Genomic DNA, 19,828 nt, shown 5'->3' with positions numbered 1-19,828 from the left:
CATATAAACCGGACCCGCTGCGCAGTGAGCCTTAGCTGGACGTGGCTGCAGAATTTGCATTAGGAGTAAGGCTGGTTATACACAATAGATTAGGGGTCCGCAACCACCGGCATTCCCGCTGTTGTGAAACTACAAATCCCAGCAGGCACACTCGCTTGGGTCAGCAACCTCAGGCACTTCCGCTGTTGTGAAACTACAATTTCCATCATGCATACTTGCTTAGCTGTTCTTGCAGATTGCGGACCCATTGAAGTCAACGGATCTGCACACGGTGCGCACGGCCGATGCCCATGTTGCAGTCCGCAAAAACAGACGCAGCTGTCACACAGTCATGTGAATGTGGCCTTAGATGAATGTCTTCAGACCAAATGTTTTTTGGTGCGACCGACCAACCCTCTAATGTGTACAATGGTGTCCTGACTCTCCCGTCATGGCGGATGTCAGGGGAGAGAAGGATCAGGCAGTTGGATTTCATGTCCGTTTTCTGCCAGTTGCTCATTCCCCTCTGCCTATGGAGAGTACCTGCACACTCAGCCAAGCCCAGCATGCATGGGTACGAATGTCTCAAGAGGGACAGCTGTCGACTGAACAAGCGTACTTCCACCTTAAAGGGGTTCCGCACTTTCATTTAACTGATGATCTATCCTCTGGATAGATCATCAGCTTCTAATCGGCCAGGGTCCGACACCCAGGACCCCCGCCGATCAGCTGTTTGAGAAGGCAGCAGCGCCACAGCCTTCTAACTGACGTCACGACTAGTATCAACTAGCGTGGGCGCGGCTAAGCTCCATTCAAGTGAACAGGGCGGCCCGGCGGTAAACAGTGAGAAGGCCGCAGCGCTGCTGGAGCGCCGCTGCCTTCTCAAACAGCTGATCGGCGGGAGTCCCGGTTGTCGGACCCCGGCCGATCAGAAGCTGATGATCTATCAGAGGATAGATCATCAGTTAAATGAAAGTGCAGAACCCCTTTAAAGGGATTGTCCCATGAAAAATATTCCACAGTTTTCAAACCAGCACCAGGATCTGAATACTTTTGTTGAATGTAATAAAACATTTTATATAGCCTATGAGTTATTCAATAAAATGTATCTGTATAGCGCCACCTGCTGTTTTTTTTATTTTCTTATATCTTCGTCCTGCTCACTGAGGTGGCCGCACATGCTCAGTTTCATCCTTCAACTGCCTCCTGAGCTGTGATAGGCAGAGCATGGACACGCCCCTGAGCTGTGATAGGGAGAGCATGGACACGCCCCTGAGCTGTGATAGGGAGAGCATGGACACGCCCCCTGAGCTGCAGCAGAAAAGACTCTCCCCTTCAGCCTAATATAATTCTAGCAGAGCAATGAATGGGGAGATCTATGGATCCATGCGAGGTACAGGGCTGGTTCTAGCTTTGTTAGAAAGGTATTGTCATGTCCTATACGATGTCTGATTTAAATACTCATGGAATAACCCCTTTAAGCTTGGTTTCAGACAGCCGATGTGCAGCCACATTTTAGTGTTAGCGCTATAGACACAATAAAGCCCCCTCCTGTAGTTCAACTGAACTCTTCTTGAAGCTCTATGGTGGTCTTAGTTTGGATCAGCAGAACCACAAAAAGGTCCATGGACATTAAAATGTGGAAACTTTCACAAAAGCATGCACTAACATACATAGTCGCCTGAGTAACATATAATCTCTATAAAGGCAATATGAATAATAACACCTGAGACCAGTGGCGTACCTCCAATAGAGGCAGACCACGCAGCTGCTATGGGGCCCCTGGAGGAAGGGGGCCCGCAGTGGATGATAGGCCCCGCCCACTAATTACACTTGTATGGCTACCTTAGAATGTAAGAGGTGGAGAAGGACCTTTGGTGATGTCATCAACCATGTGACCAGTGCAGGAAACCAAGGAATAGCAGAGCAGCAGAAGTCTAAAGGGCCTTTGGTGATGTCATCATCATATGACCAGTGCAGAGGACTGGTGAAAGACCTGTGGCATATCCGGGGTGGAGCTTCTGTGTGGTGCCTGGAGGAGAGGTTAGTGGTGTTCTGGGATAACCCATACCATCCTAGAAAAGCTGGGAGTTGTAGTTCTGTCCTATTATATCCCTATCCATGTAATTTAAACGTATGCCCTAGTACAGTCTGGTAGTTGTAGTTCTTCTGTCCTATTGTATCCCTCTCCATGTAATTTCAATTTATGCCCTAGTACAGTTTGGCAATGCTGGGAGTTGTAGTTCTCTTCTCTTATACCCCCTCTCTGTAATGTATACTGATGCCCCATAATTAATCTGGCCATACTGGGGGTTATAGTTATTTCTTTTTAAAGCCCTCGCCTAGTACAACGCGATGATGTCCTATAATAATCGGGACATGCTGGGAGTTGTAGTTCTCTCTTCTTAGGCTGGGTTCAGATCACCGTTTAGTTTTCCGTTTTGCATGCAGGACTTTTTTCCGTCTAAAATAACAGATCTCTGACAGAAATGCCATAAACGGATGCCAAATGTGCAGAACTGATGCTTGAAATACAGGATCCGTTTTTTCTGTTCATCTGACGGATCAGAAGAACGGAAAACTAAACGGTGATGTGAACTCGGCCTTGTATTCTCTCTGTGTAATATCTACTTATATCCAATAATAACAGCCTAGACATGCTGGGGGTTGTAGTTCTCTCCATTTTACCTCTCCATGTGTTGCTCCCTAATTTCCAAGGAGGTTCTGCAGCAGCTGAAGTGTGTATTAGGAGGCTCTGCAGCAGTCAGAAAAACATCTGTTGTGACTGGATAAAATCCTTTAGATTTCTGTGTGTGCACTTTGGAAAATGTCCCTGTCCTGCTCCTCTGCGAGCACGCGTCACACTGTGACCTGACCTGACCTGATCCCGCACCGTCACCGGTCCAGACTCCAGACTAGTGTTGTGAAGATCTGCCCCAGGCCCGCAGCACAAATGGTAAGTCAGCATCGGGGAGGAGGTGAAGCAGCAGCGGGCACAGTCCTTCGAGAAAAATGACACACTATATAAAAAGTAGCAGCAGCGGGCACAGTTCATCGGGTAAGGCCGGGTAATCACTTGCCATCAGATTTTGGTATTCTCTTCCAGCATACCAGCAGAATACCAGAATCGCCAAATCCAGCAAATGCCAAACACTGCTGACACCTGCCGGATCCCATTCACAATAATGCGGTCATTTAAGATTGTTTTGCCCTTTGTTTTTGCTAGAATCTGCAACGGAGGCTTTGCTGGAACCTCTGCAGTAGATGTGCACATACCCTAAGGGGTGCGATGGGTCACTCACAAGGGGGCCCAATTCAGATTCTTGCCATGTGGCTCAGTGATTTCTATGTACGCCCCTGTCTGAGACCTATGGGACAGTGCAGATCTTGCAGATCTACAGTACCACAGGAGAAACTGCAGTAGATGTTAAATGGTCCAACATCTGAGTAGACTTACCCTACCACCAATTGCAAAAAAAAAAAAGACGTAAAGGGCAAAATGAGGCAATCAATGGTCCATAAAAGAGACACAGTGACCACTGCACCAACAAGATTAGGCTACTGAATGTTCCTCCCCCCCCCCCCTGGTATGTGGACCCTGACCACAAGATCAATATCCCCATAGACTGCAGTGGGTAAGAATGTTATGGCAAGGAGATTTGAGGCAGACAACATTTTAGACCCCCACCCAACCCCCCCTAAAAAAATGTTCCTGTGTTTAGATATTGCTGTTACATTCTTATTATGGCGCCCCCTGCTGTTCTTCCGATTCCCTCTCAGAACGTCCAGTTCATGGGTCTTGTGTTGATGACCACACTTGCTCAATGACCAGTGAGACCACCTGGATCCTCTTGTTCCCAGGGTGGCAGAGGGAGATCTGTTAGTGTGCAGACCAGCCGATGAGGACATGTTCACACAGTGGGATTTTCATGCAGATTCTGGGGCATATGCCACGCCAAAATCCACTTGATTTCGCCTTCCATTGTTTTCAGTGGGAGTCCATGCTGCAGTGCAGATTTCAAAAACACCTCAAGACAGGATATGCCTTAGGGCCTCTTTCACACTTGCGTTGTCTGGATCCGGCGTGTACTCCATGTGCCGGAATTACACGCCGGATCCGGAAAAACGCAAGTGAACTGAAAGCATTTGAAGACGGATCCGTCTTCAAAATGCGTTCAGTGTTACTATGGCACCCAGGACGCTATTAACCACTTCAGCCCCGCTAGGTGAAACCCCCTTCATGACCAGGCCACTTTTTACACTTCGGCACTACACTCCTTTCACCGTTTATCGCTCGGTCATGCAACTTACCACCCAAATGAATTTTACCTCCTTTTCTTCTCACTAATAGAGCTTTCATTTGGTGGTATTTTATTGCTGCTGACATTTTAACTTTTTTTGTTATTAATCAAAATGTAACGATTTTTTTGCAAAAAAATGACATTTTTCACTTTCAGCTGTAAAATTTTGCAAAAAAAACGACATCCATATATAAATTTTTCGCCAAATTTATTGTTCTACATGTCTTTGATAAAAAAAAAATGTTTGGGCAAAAAAAAAAATGGTTTGGGTAAAAGTTATAGCATTTACAAACTATGGTACAAAAATGTGAATTTCCGCTTTTTGAAACAGCTCTGACTTTCTGAGCACCTGTCATGTTTCCTGAGGTTCTACAATGCCCAAACAGAAGAAACACCCCACAAATGACCCCATTTCGGAAAGTAGACACCCTAAGGTATTCGCTGATGGGCATAGTGAGTTCATAGAACTTTTTATTTTTTGTCACAAGTTAGCGGAAAATGATGATGATTTATTTTATTTATTTTTTTCTTACAAAGTCTCATATTCCACTAACTTGCGACAAAAAATAAAAAATTCTAGGAACTCACCATGCCCCTCACAGAATACCTTGGGGTGTCTTCTTTCCAAAATGGGGTCACTTGTGGCGTAGTTATACTGCCCTGGCAATTTAGGGGCCCAAATGTGTGAGAAGAACTTTGCAATCAAAATGTGTAAAAAATGGCCTGCAAAATCTGAAAGGTGCACTTTGGAATATGCGCCCCTTTGCCCACCTTGGCAGCAAAAAAGTGTGACACATCTGGTATCGCCGTACTCAGGAGAAGTTGGGGAATGTGTTTTGGGGTGTCATTTTACATATACCCATGCTGGGTGAGAGAAATATCTTGGTCAAATGCCAACTTTGTATAAAAAAATGGGAAAAGTTGTCTTTTGCCAAGATATTTCTCTCACCCAGCATGGGTATATGTAAAATGACACCCCAAAACACATTCCCCAACTTCTCCTGAGTACGGCGATACCAGATGTGTCACACTTTTTTGCAGCCAAGGTGGGCAAAGGGGCACATATTCCAAAGTGCACCTTTCGGATTTTGCAGGGCATTTTTTACACATTTTGATTGCAAAGTACTTCTCACACATTTGGGCCCCTAAATTGCCAGGGCAGTATAACTACGCCACAAGTGACCCCATTTTGGAAAGAAGACACCCCAAGGTATTCCGTGAGGGGCACGGCGAGTTCCTAGAATTTTTCTATTTTTTGTCACAAGTTAGCGGAAAATGATGATTTTTTTTTTTTCTCTTTTTTCCTTACAAAGTCTCATATTCCACTAACTTGCGACAAAAAATAAAAAATTCTAGGAACTCGCCATGCCCCTCACGGAATACCTTGGGGTGTCTTCTTTCCAAAACAGGGTCACTTGTGGCGTAGTTATACTGCCCTGGCAATTTAGGGGCCCATATGTGTGAGAAGTACTTTGCAATCAAAATGTGTAAAAAATGCCCTGCAAAATCCGAAAGGTGCACTTTGGAATATGTGCCCCTTTGCCCACCTTGGCAGCAAAAAAGTGTCACACATCTGGTATCGCCGTACTCAGGAGAAGTTGGGGAATGTGTTTTGGGGTGTCATTTTACATATACCCATGCTGGGTGAGAGAAATATCTTGGCAAAAGACAACTTTTCCCATTTTTTTATACAAAGTTGGCATTTGACCAAGATATTTTTCTCACCCAGCATGGGTATATGTAAAATGACACCCCAAAACACATTCCCCAACTTCTCCTGAGTACGGCGATACCAGATGTGTGACACTTTTTTGCTGCCAAGGTGGGCAAAGGGGCACATATTCCAAAGTGCACCTTTCGGATTTTGCAGGGCATTTTTTACACATTTTGATTGCAAAGTACTTCTCACACATTTGGGCCCCTAAATTGCCAGGGCAGTATAACTACGCCACAAGTGACCCCATTTTGGAAAGAAGACACCCCAAGGTATTCCGTGAGGGGCACGGCGAGTTCCTAGAATTTTTCTATTTTTTGTCACAAGTTAGCGGAAAATGATGATTTTTTTTTTTTTTCTCTTTTTTCCTTACAAAGTCTCATATTCCACTAACTTGCGACAAAAAATAAAAAATTCTAGGAACTCGCCATGCCCCTCACGGAATACCTTGGGGTGTCTTCTTTCCAAAACAGGGTCACTTGTGGCGTAGTTATACTGCCCTGGCAATTTAGGGGCCCATATGTGTGAGAAGTACTTTGCAATCAAAATGTGTAAAAAATGCCCTGCAAAATCCGAAAGGTGCACTTTGGAATATGTGCCCCTTTGCCCACCTTGGCAGCAAAAAAGTGTCACACATCTGGTATCGCCGTACTCAGGAGAAGTTGGGGAATGTGTTTTGGGGTGTCATTTTACATATACCCATGCTGGGTGAGAAAAATATCTTGGTCAAATGCCAACTTTGTATAAAAAAATGGGAAAAGTTGTCTTTTGCCAAGATATTTCTCTCACCCAGCATGGGTATATGTAAAATGACCCCCCAAAACACATTGCCCAACTTCTCCTGAGTACGGCGATACCAGATGTGTGACACGTTTTTGCAGCCAAGGTGGGCAAAGGGGCACATATTCCAAAGAGCACCTTTCGGATTTCACCGGTCATTTTTTACACATTTTGATTGCAAGGTACTTCTCACACATATGGGCCCCTAAATTGCCAGGGCAGTATAACTACGCCACAAGTGACCCTGTTTTGGAAAGAAGACACCCCAAGGTATTCCGTGAGGGGCATGGCGAGTTCCTAGAATTTTTTATTTTTTGTCGCAAGTTAGTGGAATATGAGACTTTGTAAGGAAAAAAGAGAAAAAAAAAAAAAATCATCATTTTCCGCTAACTTGTGACAAAAAATAGAAAAATTCTAGGAACTCGCCGTGCCCCCCACGGAATACCTTGGGGTGTCTTCTTTCCAAAATGGGGTCACTTGTGGCGTAGTTATACTGCCCTGGCAATTTAGGGGCCCATATGTGTGAGAAGTACCTTGCAATCAAAATGTGTAAAAAATGACCGGTGAAATCCGAAAGGTGCTCTTTGGAATATGTGCCCCTTTGCCCACCTTGGCTGCAAAAACGTGTCACACATCTGGTATCGCCGTACTCAGGAGAAGTTGGGCAATGTGTTTTGGGGGGTCATTTTACATATACCCATGCTGGGTGAGAGAAATATCTTGGCAAAAGACAACTTTTCCCATTTTTTTATACAAAGTTGGCATTTGACCAAGATATTTTTCTCACCCAGCATGGGTATATGTAAAATGACACCCCAAAACACATTCCCCAACTTCTCCTGAGTACGGCGATACCAGATGTGTCACACTTTTTTGCAGCCTAGATGCGCAAAGGTGCCCAAATTCCTTTTAGGAGGGCATTTTTAGACATTTGGATCCCAGACTTCTTCTCACACTTTCGGGCCCCTAAAAAGCCAGGGCAGTATAAATACCCCACATGTGACCCCACTTTGGAAAGAAGACACCCCAAGGTATTCAATGAGGGGCCTGGCGAGTTCCTAGAATTTTATTTTTTTTGCATAAGTTAGCGGATATTGATTTTTTTTTGTTTTTTTCTCACAAAGTCTCACTTTCCGCTAACTTAGGACAAAAATTTCAATCTTTCATGGACTCAATGTGCCCCTCACGGAATACCTTGGGGTGTCTTCTTTCCGAAATGGGGTCACATGTGGGGTATTTATACTGCCCTGGCTTTTTAGGGGCCCTAAAGCGTGAGAAGAAGTCTGGAATATAAATGTCTAAAAATGTTTACGCATTTGGATTCCGTGAGGGGTACGGTGAGTCCATGTGAGATTTTATTTTTTGACACAAGTTAGTGGAATATGAGACTTTGTAAGAAAAAACAAAAACAAAAACAAACAAAAAATTTCCGCTAACTTGTGCCCAAAAAAATGTCTGAATGGAGCCTTACCAGGGGGGTGATCAATGACAGGGGGGTGATCAATGACAGGGGGGTAATCACCCATATAGACTCCCTGATCACCCCCCTGTCAGGCTCCATTCAGACATCCGCATGATTTTTTACGGATCCATGGATCGGATCCACAGAACGCATGCGGACGTCTGAATGGAGCCTTACAGGGGGGTTATCAATGACAGGGGGTGATCAGGGTAATCAGGGTGATCACCCCCCTGTCACTGATCACCCCCCCTGTAAGGCTCCATTCAGACATCCGCATGATTTTTTACAGATCCATGGATACATGGATCGGATCCACAGAACGCATGCGGACGTCTGAATGGAACCTTACAGGGGGGTTATCAATGACAGGGGGTGATCAGGGTAATCAGGGTGATCACCCCCTGTCACTGATCACCCCCCCTGTAAGGCTCCATTCAGACATCCGCATGATTTTTTACGGATCCATGGATACATGGATCGGATCCACAGAACGCATGCGGACGTCTGAATGGAGCCTTACAGGGGGGTTATCAATGACAGGGGTGATCAGGGTGATCACCCCCCTGTCACTGATCACCCCCCCTGTAAGGCTCCATTCAGACGTCCGCATGATTTTTACGGATCCATGGATACATGGATCGGATCCGTAAAAATCATGCGGACGTCTGAATGGAGCCTTACAGGGGGGGTGATCAATGACAGGGGGGTGATCAATGACAGGGGGTGATCAGGGAGTGTATATGGGTGATCACCCGCCTGTCATTGATCACCCCCCTGTAAGGCTCCATTCAGACGTCCGTATGCTTTTTGCGGATCCGATCCATGTATCCGTGGATCCGTAAAAATCATACGGACGTCTGAACGGAGCCTGACAGGGGGGTGATCAATGACAGGGCGGTGATCAATGACAGGGGGGTGATCAGGGAGTTTATATGGGGTGATCATGGGTGATCAGGGGTTTATAAGGGGTTAATAAGTGACGGGGGGGGGGGGGGTGTAGTGTAGTGTAGTGTGGTGTTTGGTGGGACTGTACTGACCTACCTGAGTCCTCTGGTGGTCGATCCTAACAAAAGGGACCACCAGAGGACCAGGTAGGAGGTATATTAGACGCTGTTATGAAAACAGCGTCTAATATACCTGTTAGGGGTTAAAAAATTCGGATCTCCAGCCTGCCAGCGAACGATCGCCGCTGGCAGGCTGGAGATCCACTCGCTTACCTTCCGTTCCTGTGAGCGCGCGCGCCTGTGCGCGCGCGTTCACAGGAAATCTCGCGTCTCGCGAGATGACGCGTATATGCGTCCAGGAGGAGTAAAGCAACCACCTCCCGGACGCATATGTGCGTACAGCGGTCGGGAGGTGGTTAAAGTCCTGGTTGCCATAGTAGTAGTGGGGAGCGGGGGAGCATAATACTTACCGTCCGTGCAGCTCCCGAGCGCTCCAGAATGACGTCAGAGCGCCCCATGCGCATGGATGACGTGCCATGCAATCACGTCATCCATGCGCGTGGGCCGCCCTGACGTCACTCTGAAGCGCCCCGGGAGCCGCACGGACGGTAAGTATGCTGCTCCCCTGCTCCCCACTACACTTTACCATGGCTGCCAGGACTTTAGCGTCCCGGCAGCCATGGTTACCATTCGGAAAAAGCTAAACGTTGGATCCGGCAATGCGCCGAAACGACGTTTAGCTTAAGGCCGGATCAATGCCTTTCAATGGGCATTAATTCCGGATCCGGCCTTGCGGCAAGTGTTCAGGATTTTTGGCCGGAGCAAAAAGCGCAGCATGCTGCAGTATTTTCTCCGGCCAAAAAACGTTCCGGTCCTGAACTGAAGACATCCTGATGCATCCTGAACGGATTCCTCTCCATTCAGAATGCATTGGGATAATCCTGATCAGGATTCTTCCGGCATAGAGCCCCGACGACGGAACTCTATGCCGGAAGAAAAGAACGCAGGTGTGAAAGAGCCCTTAGAGGAGACCAAGGAAACCACGGGAGGTATCTTCTTGCGAATTAGCCTCCTTGAATGGGGATGATCTGCGATTGGATCAGCGCCATTCAAACTACAAACCCACGGCACAGATCTGAGGGTCAGCCTGGGATTCCTGCCGTGAATTTTTCCTACGTGTATATTCACGGTGTGCGCGTGCCGTGAGCACACTACAAATGTCTTCTACTCACCAGCACTGGACATATGAGGTGGATCTTCTGAGAGGAATTGTAGAGAAAAGCAGAACGTGCCATAATAAGTATATAACAGAAATATCTAGCCACAAGATCATTTTTTAGATAAATCCAGGTAGAAAAGGTGATTATGAGCAACTGTAAGTCTGGGTTCAGACCTGAGCGTTCTGAAACGAGCGCTCTGTATGCGCGATTGTACGGGCGTTTACAATCGCGCATACAGAGACTGGCGTTCACACATTGTCGCGCGTTCCCGAATTTCTATGTGCGGGAACGCGCGACAAACGGCCAAAAAAAAGCTCAAGCACTTGTTTGAGCGTCGGGCGTTTTACAGCGCGATCGTACGCGCTGTAAAACGCCCAGGTGAGAACCATTCCCATAGGGAATCGTTGGTTCTTGCCTGTTGTGCGTTTTACAGCGCGTAGGAACGCGCTGTAAAACGCTCAGGTGTGAACCCAGCCTAACTGTGAGCAAGTTTCGGATATCAATTTGATCACTTACCACTGCCCAGTCTAAGCAACAACACATCCTGGAGTCTTCTGTTAAGGACCCGGAGTTCCTTCACTTCTGTGACTAATGTCCCATAGTCCTTTAGTTTTTTGGCCTGCTGAACCAGCTGCCTCCGAGTCCTTTCCAGCTCATGCTGGATGTGCCTCATTTCCACCTGTTGCTGCTGATAGCTCCTCAGCAACTCCTCATATAAAACTCTGGGTATCAAAGCATCTTCCAGTGTGTCCATGTGTCCTGCCATCGGACAGGGCTCCAGGAAGATGTCCTCACAGCTGGAGTGGTGACTCGATGGCACACTGTTCTGCTTCTCCAAGCGGGCCACCACAGCTTCAATGCTCTTGCGGGTTCCTTCTACTTGTTTCCTCCCGTCTGGTCTCTAAATCAACAGAAACAGAAGTCACTGAAGATGTCCATCTAATGACGTGGACCTAACTTTAGTATGCTATTGGTGGAGATCCGACACTGAGCGCCGCTGCCGATCTGCTATTTGAAGAGGTCGCCTCGCGGCTTAAAGAGCACAGTGCCGTCAAGTGAATAGCAGCCGTGCTTGGCATTGCAGCTCAACCCCATTCACTAGAATGGGACTGAGCTGCGTCTAGGCCATGTGACCGATGAACATGACGTCACTGACCTAAAAGGAGGCTCCAGTAGTGCCACGGTCTCTTCAAACAGCTGAAAGGCAGGGGTACCGGGGGTTGATCCCCAACTAATCAGATACTAATGACCTATCCTGAGGATGTCATCAGTATTAGACACTTAGATAACCCCTTAAAGCCAAAACCAGTCCAACGACACTGCTGCTCTGGTCTCTACCGCTTACATCTAAATACGTGGATGCATTTCACATCAAAGTGAATTAAACAAAGTATGAGCTCACAGTTATGTAACAGGCTCTGCTCTGTCTGCAAGAATTTTTATTGGCTAGACCCCTGGCGCTCCAGCTGCCCTCTGGCTAGACCCCTGGCGCTCCAGCTGCCCTCTGGCTAGACCCCTGGCGCTCCAGCTGCCCTCTGGCTAGACCCCTGGCGCTCCAGCTGCCCTCTGGCTAGACCCCTGGCGCTCCAGCTGCCCTCTGGCTAGACCCCTGGCGCTCCAGCTGCCCTCTGGCTAGACCCCTGGCGCTCCAGCTGCCCTCTGGCTAGACCCCTGGCGCTCCAGCTGCCCTCTGGCTAGACTCCTTGGGCTTCATCACTCCTATGGCTAGACCCCTGGGACTGCAGTACTCCTATGGCTAGACTTGTCGGCTTTGAGCATACCTATGGCTAAACTCCTGGGACTCCATCACTCCTATGGCTAAATTCCTTGGATTTCAGCCTCCTTATGGCTACACTCCTGGGGCTCCAGTACCTCTATGGTTTCACTCTTGGGCTCCCATATGGATTGACTTCCGGGGATGCAGGATCACTGGGCCATTAACTAGTGATATGTCAGCTCGTTAACATTTCTTGGTGTTTGCAGCAGTACACTGAGCCCCCTGCATGCTCTGCTGTAGGTTCTGTTCACAATGCTGTTCTTCCTATGGAATCTACTGAAAATGCTGAAAAAGCCTCTGACAGCAATGTGAACACAGCCTTATTTAAAAAAATAAAATAAAAATTAAAGTATAAAAAAATTATTAAGTAACAATGTGGTGTGGGAGCCAGTCTGGAAAATGAGCGACCAAAGGGACTAGACAATGACATCAGCCTGGTAACAAAGTTTATCAGGTGTAAAAGAGAAATCAGTGATCACAACTTCTATTTGAGTTCTGATTTCTTAAGACATAATTAGTTAAAGCAATGCTTTATGTGAACGTAATCAAGGTTCAGAGATGTTCAGCTTGAATACATCATTAACCTTCTCTCTGGCAGATGTACAACAGTGTGAAATACGAGCTAATAAAGATTGCAGCATCCCGCTCCGACACTTGATTAGTTCACATCTTCTTTTTCCTTGTTTTAGCGCAATTAATGTGACCAAACTCAGAAGGTATTTAACCCCTCAATCATCACGGCCACTGATAAGGTAAAATATGAGTCATAACAATAGTAACTCATCTGAAGCACTTTTTGCTTGTATTCTATCAAAAAAAAAGGGACTCGGGGAAAAAAGATTAAAGGGACATTGGACATCTTGGACATTGGAGGCCATATTGCTAGGATATGTCCCCAATGTCTGATAGCTGTGGGTCCTACCTCCTGGACCCGCACCTACACTTAGAACGGAGCCCGCAAAGTAAGCCCCATAGAAGCAAATGAAGCGTTGGTTGCGCTTGCACAGTGCACATACCATTAATTTCAATGGAACTTCTGAAAATAGCAGAGCGCACCGCCAATAAATATTAATGGAGGGCAGCAGCACATGTGCGGTGCGCCCTCCAGCACTTTGTGGGATAGGTGTAGGTCCCAGAGGTGGTACCCACAGCTAGCAGACATCGGGGGCATATCCTAGCAATATGCCCCCAATGTCCAAAATGGGAATACCCATTTAAAGACTATGCAAACCTTTGGGTGCAATTAGATCTTATTCAACTGTTTGTCTTCTGCAGCCTGCATATATTCTTATACACTGCAGGCTGCACAGCCCCGTTCAGTGTGAACTCCTTCAGACAAGTTCTTTAATGGCTAGATCTGCAGTGCCTCTTTGTGCTGTCGTCAACGCTCATAAAGTTGCCACCCCATTTGAATGAAATGGGTTATTTAGACACAAGACTGCTGCAGCCAATCAGTGGCCTCAGCGGTGCACCCGATGAGGCCAGTGACTGGCTGCCACGGTCATATGTTATCGACATGATGTCGCTGCTGCAGCCGTGTAAAAAGAGCCCAGCCGGGAGAACCAAAGCGGCGGCGCGGGATCTGGCAGTTAAGTTTGTCCGATTTTCTCCAGAAATCGGACAAACCTTTTAAGCTTATTTTATTAGGTTGTAAAGATGTCGGCTTAGATTTATGTTCAGGACAGCAGAGAAAAGGCAAACAGACTGAGCCGTCAGAGAGTTCATCTGATAGATTTCACACTGAACGGGACTGAGCAGCCTGCAACGTGTCAGAATAACAACATTTCTCATAAAACATAATTTCAAATATATTTTTATCGCGTCTGTGTTGGTTCCATGTTCATATGTGCCCGCATTGTTGAAAAAGAATAATTTTAACACACATATATATATATATATGTAAATGGGCCTCTAGGAGCAACAGGGGCATTGCCCTCTCTGCAACTGCTGCACCCTCTTCACTCTGACTGACAGGGCCAGGCAGTGAAAAGATTATAATGTCTGGCCCTGCTAATCAAAGTGCAGCGGTCGCGGCAGTTGCTGAGAGAGCTGAGCCTCTAGGTGTAACGGCAACGCCCCCGTTGCTCCTAGAGGCTCATTTGCCTATGTGAAAACATGTTTTTTCTCAGCAGCGCGGGCACATATGAACATGGGACCAACACAGATGCCTTCAGCTGCCAAGCGCACATGTAACAGGTCAGCCAGTGTCATAGAGACAAATCTGCTGACAGATGCCCTTTAATTTGCTGGCAATGTATGATCCCTTAAATTTTATATTGACCCTCAGCAGAGGCCACCAATATTTGATTGGCGAGGGTCCGACACCCCACACTCCTGACGATCAGCCGTTCCTGAGCAGCTACACAGCGCCATCCATTGTCTTGTGGACGGACGCAGTTACTGCAGAGCTGTTCCCGTTCACTTCAATGGAACAGCGCTGCAGGAACCAGCACCACCCACTATTGGACGGAGTTGTGTAGTCTGGTACCTGAGCTGCTGCAGAACAGATGTGGGGTGTCAGACCCTGGCCTATCAGATATCGGTGGGATATCCTAAGGATAAGGTCATCAATATAAATATCCTGGACAACCCCTTGAAGGCTTGCAAATACATAAAGCAGGATAATGTCATTTTAGAGTATTTAGGTGTCCACGAGATAACGGTTGCCACCCCTTCATTTTGTCGGTTGCACGAGTTCATGCGCTTACCTTACTGTGCCGCCGCTCGCCGTCCTCCTCCTCTTCATTCTCTTTAAACTCCCAGGACCCTTCCGAGGGGTTCAGACACAGCTTGGGGATTTTGATTTTTTTCTGCATTACGTGAGTTTCCAGATCAGTTTTGTTTTCTTAAAGAATACAGGGGAAAAAAATGGAAAGCGCATTAAACAGATTGGACTTGGCTTCTCTTGAAGATCAAAACGTGCTTTGTGCTGCAAACATTAAAAAGATGCGGCTTCGAGGTGCCGAGAATTTGCCAAGACTATTTTATGTCTCTACAATGGATGCGGAACAAAGGACGATGTGTATCGGGAGTGCCGACCATTTCACAATTCAACTTTTCCCTTAAAACTTTTCTTTAAAGCGTTTATTTTCTCTGCCTCAGACCGTGCAGAACGCGGCACAAAGCTGCGCCGCGTCGCCTCTGCTTTCAACACCTAGAGGAGGCCTTTTTTTTCTTCTCTAGTGCAAGTAAATCGAATGGAAATTATAAAAGGATGTGTCGTCTACTATCTGAGTTAAAGGGGCCGCTACCTGACAAATATTGGGATATATGTAATTCCTTTGTACTGTCCAGGTCAGGGCATCCTTGCATTCAGGTTAAAAGGGTTCTCCGTCTACATACGCCTATCATCCGGAGGTCGCAATGACGCCTGTACAAGCGTCACAGACGCCTGTTCAGGCAATTTTACTCCTTAAAAAAAAAAAGTCTAACCTGCCATCCATCCAATGCCGCCTGAAATCACCAATAACAAAGCTCCCAGCAGCAGGGATCTTAGTTATTGGTTGGTTGGTTGGTTTGGGTGGGCTGCTGGACCATTCGGTGCACCGCTTTGAAGATGCGGAGGGGGCGGCTCCTGCAGCGGTGTGCGATTTGCAGCGGACTGGGCAGTGGATCTCTATAATCAGCAGTCTGTGTAGTGAAGACATCCTCAATAGAAAGTCTATGAGACTGTTTTCAGTCAGAGGAGAAGCAACGCTCGGCTGAGCGTATCAGACTGCTCTACATAGAGATCCACGGGGGGTCTCAGAGCTGGGACCCCCGCCGATCAACACTTTTGATATGTCCCTATGACATATCAAAAGTGTCGTTTCTTTTTAATGCTGGTCGGGGCTGCCTGGAGTTTCTCGGCTCCTGGGGGGAGGCTGCAGTCAATACAAAGCAAGTGATAAGGTACAGGGAAGATCCACCATATTGGACTGGACTTTACCACTTGGCTGCAATAGCTTGCTTCCCTCCCTCCAGCATAGGGTTAATAAGCCCCTGGGGGGTCTGGAGTACAGACCCCCCCATGGGCTTATTAACCCTATGCTGGAGGGAGAGAAGCAATATTATTTATATGGGACGGTACGTTGGAGAAGCTGGCGAGAGGGCACGTTCCCACCACCGCTATTTATTTGTGTTCGGGGGCTCCGTTCTCTAGATAGCAGCGGGTCCCACACCTCCCGTATATGACAATGATGGCATGTCCTAGTGATATGACATCAATGTCCCAAATGGGAACACCCCTTTATTAGCCTAGCAATTTCTGTCCGCAGCACCCATGCTTACCTCTTCTGTGTACAGCCGTTTTAGCGACTGGTAGGGGGGGGGGCAGCATTCATTACCCCCGTGGAGGTCATACCCATAGACTCTCCAGACAACGAATACATCTTAGTGGTTAAAGATTTAGTAGGATAGCAAGAAGCTGGAGGCAGAAGTGGGTATTACTCTGGAATCAGACTACGCAGGGTTTGTGGGTAGTCTGTTACCATGGAGACAAAAAGTTTTGCATGGGAGCTTGGACACAATTTGGTAGTGAATTACTAAAGGGTCTGTCCCAGATAATTAAAAAAGATGGACTGATCGGCCATTAATGACCTATCAAGAGGACGGGTAATCCAAACTGTCCTTCCAGAAACGCCCCCGATGCCCAGAGCGATTTGGATTGTGTGACTGGTGGAGTCGCTGAACTTTCTTTTTCTCCTTATCAAAGTAGCTTTTGATGTCTGCAGAGCGATCCCTGGGGGTCCTACAGAGACTGGAGTTTGGCAGGAATATGCTCGGGACCCCCGTTCTCTGATCAGTGGGAGTCCCAGTGATCAGACCCTTGCCGATCAGTTAGCTATCTCCCCTATCCTTTTGATAGGGAAAACCTTCGCACACCCCTTTATCGGAGGCAGAGGACCCGTCACCTGTCTTGACAGGTCTGATCTTTTCAGAAAGGCTTGCAGTTCTGGGGACTGTTTTTCAGAACATTCTGCAGTGCGTCGTCCTCTGTTATTCCTGATAGAAACTGATAAACTAATTGACATCTGGGTGTTACCAGTTGGGGGTGGTACCTTATAGCGTAGACTGTAATAGGGGTACGGCCTGAAGGTGCAGCTAGCCGCATGCGGACAGGCCACGTCCACGAGGGGGGGGTACGGTCCACAATGCCGGACCGTACCCTTATGTTAACACCCAGTTATTGATTGGATTTATACACTTCCAAGAGGAATAACAGAGGACCAGACGCTCCAGATTTGTCATATTATGGGAATCCAATTAGAAATGTCAGGAGAGGTGAACGTCTTCAAGTCTAGTGGGGACCGGAAAAGGCGGGTGATGGTTTTGTCCCCCCTCATGTAATTTTATTTTAGGTCGGACAGCGCCATCCTCTCACCTATACATGGTGGAATACAAAGTCGTACGAAGTCGCATGCGCTGGGCATTGTATGGCACAAGCAGCCTGGCAGCCTGCCTACCCCAAAGTACCCCTAGGCATGGGGGAGGGGAGTAGATAATGACCCCCACTCCCCCTTGCTATCATCTGAGCTGTCATCCCCCCAGTCTTACCTGCCAGTGCCAGGATCTGCGCCCTCTGCAGCGTCGCCTTCCCCCCGGCCTCTGCCTCCTCCGGGCTCCGGTACACGGTGTAAACCTTCCGCTTATCAAAATCTTCCGTCGAGCTGGGCAGGAAGCCGGGCATCCGGGCGGCGGGCAACGTGCGACACACGTTATCATCTAAGAAGCGGACTAAAGCGAACATGTTCCGCCCGCTGACGGGCCCGGGGTCCTTCACTCGGCGATCAGCCACGGCGCGGCTGCCGTGGCAACGAAGGATGCGGCGAAGGCGAGAGTAATGGAGTGCCGAACCCTTGCCAGTTGCTTGTACAGGGCGCTCAGCCTGGCATGGGCTGCACGGGAGGACCACACTGTAGGACTACAGGTCTCAGCATGCTGGACACTGGCTCTAGTCACACAGGGCGCTGCATTAAACGATACAAAAATAAAATGAACCTTATTTCGTTTTATTATTTTTGTTGTATTTATCTACCTGTGTTTTACTCAATTTTTTATTTTATTCATTTCGAATTAATAAATTCCATTTCAAGGTGTTTTTATTTATTTATTTAATTTATTTATTTTATTCAATTTCATTTTTTTTCCCAATATAATATTTTAATTAATTAGTTCTATTTCACTTTGCATTTATTTATATTTTATTCTAATTTTATTTTTGTTGCTTTATGAATGCAGGTTTATTGAATGCATGCTATTTCATTGTGTTTTTATTTATTAGTTTTATTAAAATTTAATGTTTATTATTTTTGTAATTAAAATATTTTTTAAATATTATTAATACATATTTTAGTGTATTATATTTTTGCTCATTTAGTTATTTCCATGCTTTATTCTAATTTTATTTTTAATAAAATTTTGAACTTTTTTTTACTTCGGTTTCTATTGAATATTCACAGTTCTGTAGAGATGACATGAAGACATAGAAAGCATACAAATAATATACACTTGACAGCTCACAACTAGAGACGGAGCAACGTCAAATATTTTTTTCTTTTTTATATAAGTTATGAGATAACCTGGAGGTACAGTAGTTACATTAAGGAGGCTTTTCGGGACAAATGTATTGTTGGCCTATAGCCTCAGGATATCTGATCAGTGGCGGTCCGACTCGCTGCACCCCTGCCTAACAGCTTGCCAAGTACAGCGCCGTACATTGTATAGTGGTTGTATTTGGTATTGCAGCCCAGCCCCATTGACTAGACTAGGACTGAGCCGCCGCTAGGACTGTGATGGCTGACCTCCGGCTGTGGTAAAACTACAACTCCCAAAATACAGACTTGCTTGGCTGTTCTCAGAACTCCATAAAAAGGAATGGAGCATGCTGGGAGTTGTAGTTTCACCACAGCTGGGGTGCCGGAAGTTAGCCATCACTGCCCTAGGACATGACATCACTGGCCTTGGAAGAGCCTGAAAGTCACATGGCCTCTTCAAACAGCTGATTGGTGGCGCGCCGGGAGTCGGAGGGTAGGTCATCAATATAAAAACTGGAAAAAAACCTGTTATATCAGCAATGTAACCTTTGTGTAATCAGAACTGTATTGTTTAAAGGGGTTGTGCATGAATGGCAACCCCACTCTCCCCTTCATTCTGCCGGACCTGTAAACTTAGGGCACATGCACACGACCGTAGTTGAGCCGGTACCCATATTGCGGCCCGCAAACAGCAGAAGGTGCGGTGCGGAACAGAGGCACCGAAACACTATGGAGTACTTCCGTGGTTATCTGTCCGTGCCTCCGCACCAGCATTATGTCAGTGTTGTGCAATATATTCCAGACCTCTAAGGCCCCTTTCACACGGGCGAGTTTTCTGCGCGGGTGCAATGCTTGAGTTGAGTGCATTGCACCCGCACTGAATCCGGACCCATTCATTTCTATGGGGCTGTGCACATGAGCGGTGATTTTCACGCATCACTTGTGTGTTACGTGAAAATCGCAGCAAGCTCTATATTGTGCGTTTTTCACCATGGTGATGGATCACGTGACGGACCATGTGATGAGCGTAGTGGCGTCATCAAAGGTCCTATTGCTCACAGAACAAGACAGAAGAGATGCCGGCTGCGCGAACAAGTGGATTAAAGTGAGTTAAATTATTATTATTTTTTTAACCC

The 19,828-nt window shown here is 46.8% G+C and overlaps 2 protein-coding genes across 2 annotated transcripts in view; both read right to left on the bottom strand.

Annotated features, from left to right (window-relative positions):
* Positions 1-17,953, bottom strand: part of BEND5 (BEN domain containing 5) — a 62,047-nt gene extending 44,094 nt beyond the window's left edge. The window contains exons 1-3 of the mRNA XM_044302213.1: positions 17,713-17,953; positions 14,886-15,022; positions 10,917-11,301 (exon numbers count right to left, since the gene is read on the bottom strand). Coding sequence (XP_044158148.1) covers positions 10,917-11,301; positions 14,886-15,022; positions 17,713-17,905 — 715 coding nt within the window. The 5' untranslated portion in view covers positions 17,906-17,953. The remainder of the gene's footprint in view (positions 1-10,916; positions 11,302-14,885; positions 15,023-17,712) is intronic.
* Positions 1-19,828, bottom strand: part of AGBL4 (AGBL carboxypeptidase 4) — a 1,564,331-nt gene that overhangs the window by 414,782 nt on the left and 1,129,721 nt on the right. The gene's annotated exons all lie outside the window — the stretch shown is intronic.

This window comes from Bufo gargarizans, chromosome 7 (assembly GCF_014858855.1).
Source record: "Bufo gargarizans isolate SCDJY-AF-19 chromosome 7, ASM1485885v1, whole genome shotgun sequence".
NCBI lineage: Eukaryota > Metazoa > Chordata > Amphibia > Anura > Bufonidae > Bufo > Bufo gargarizans.
This window is presented reverse-complemented; position numbering and strand designations above follow the sequence as displayed.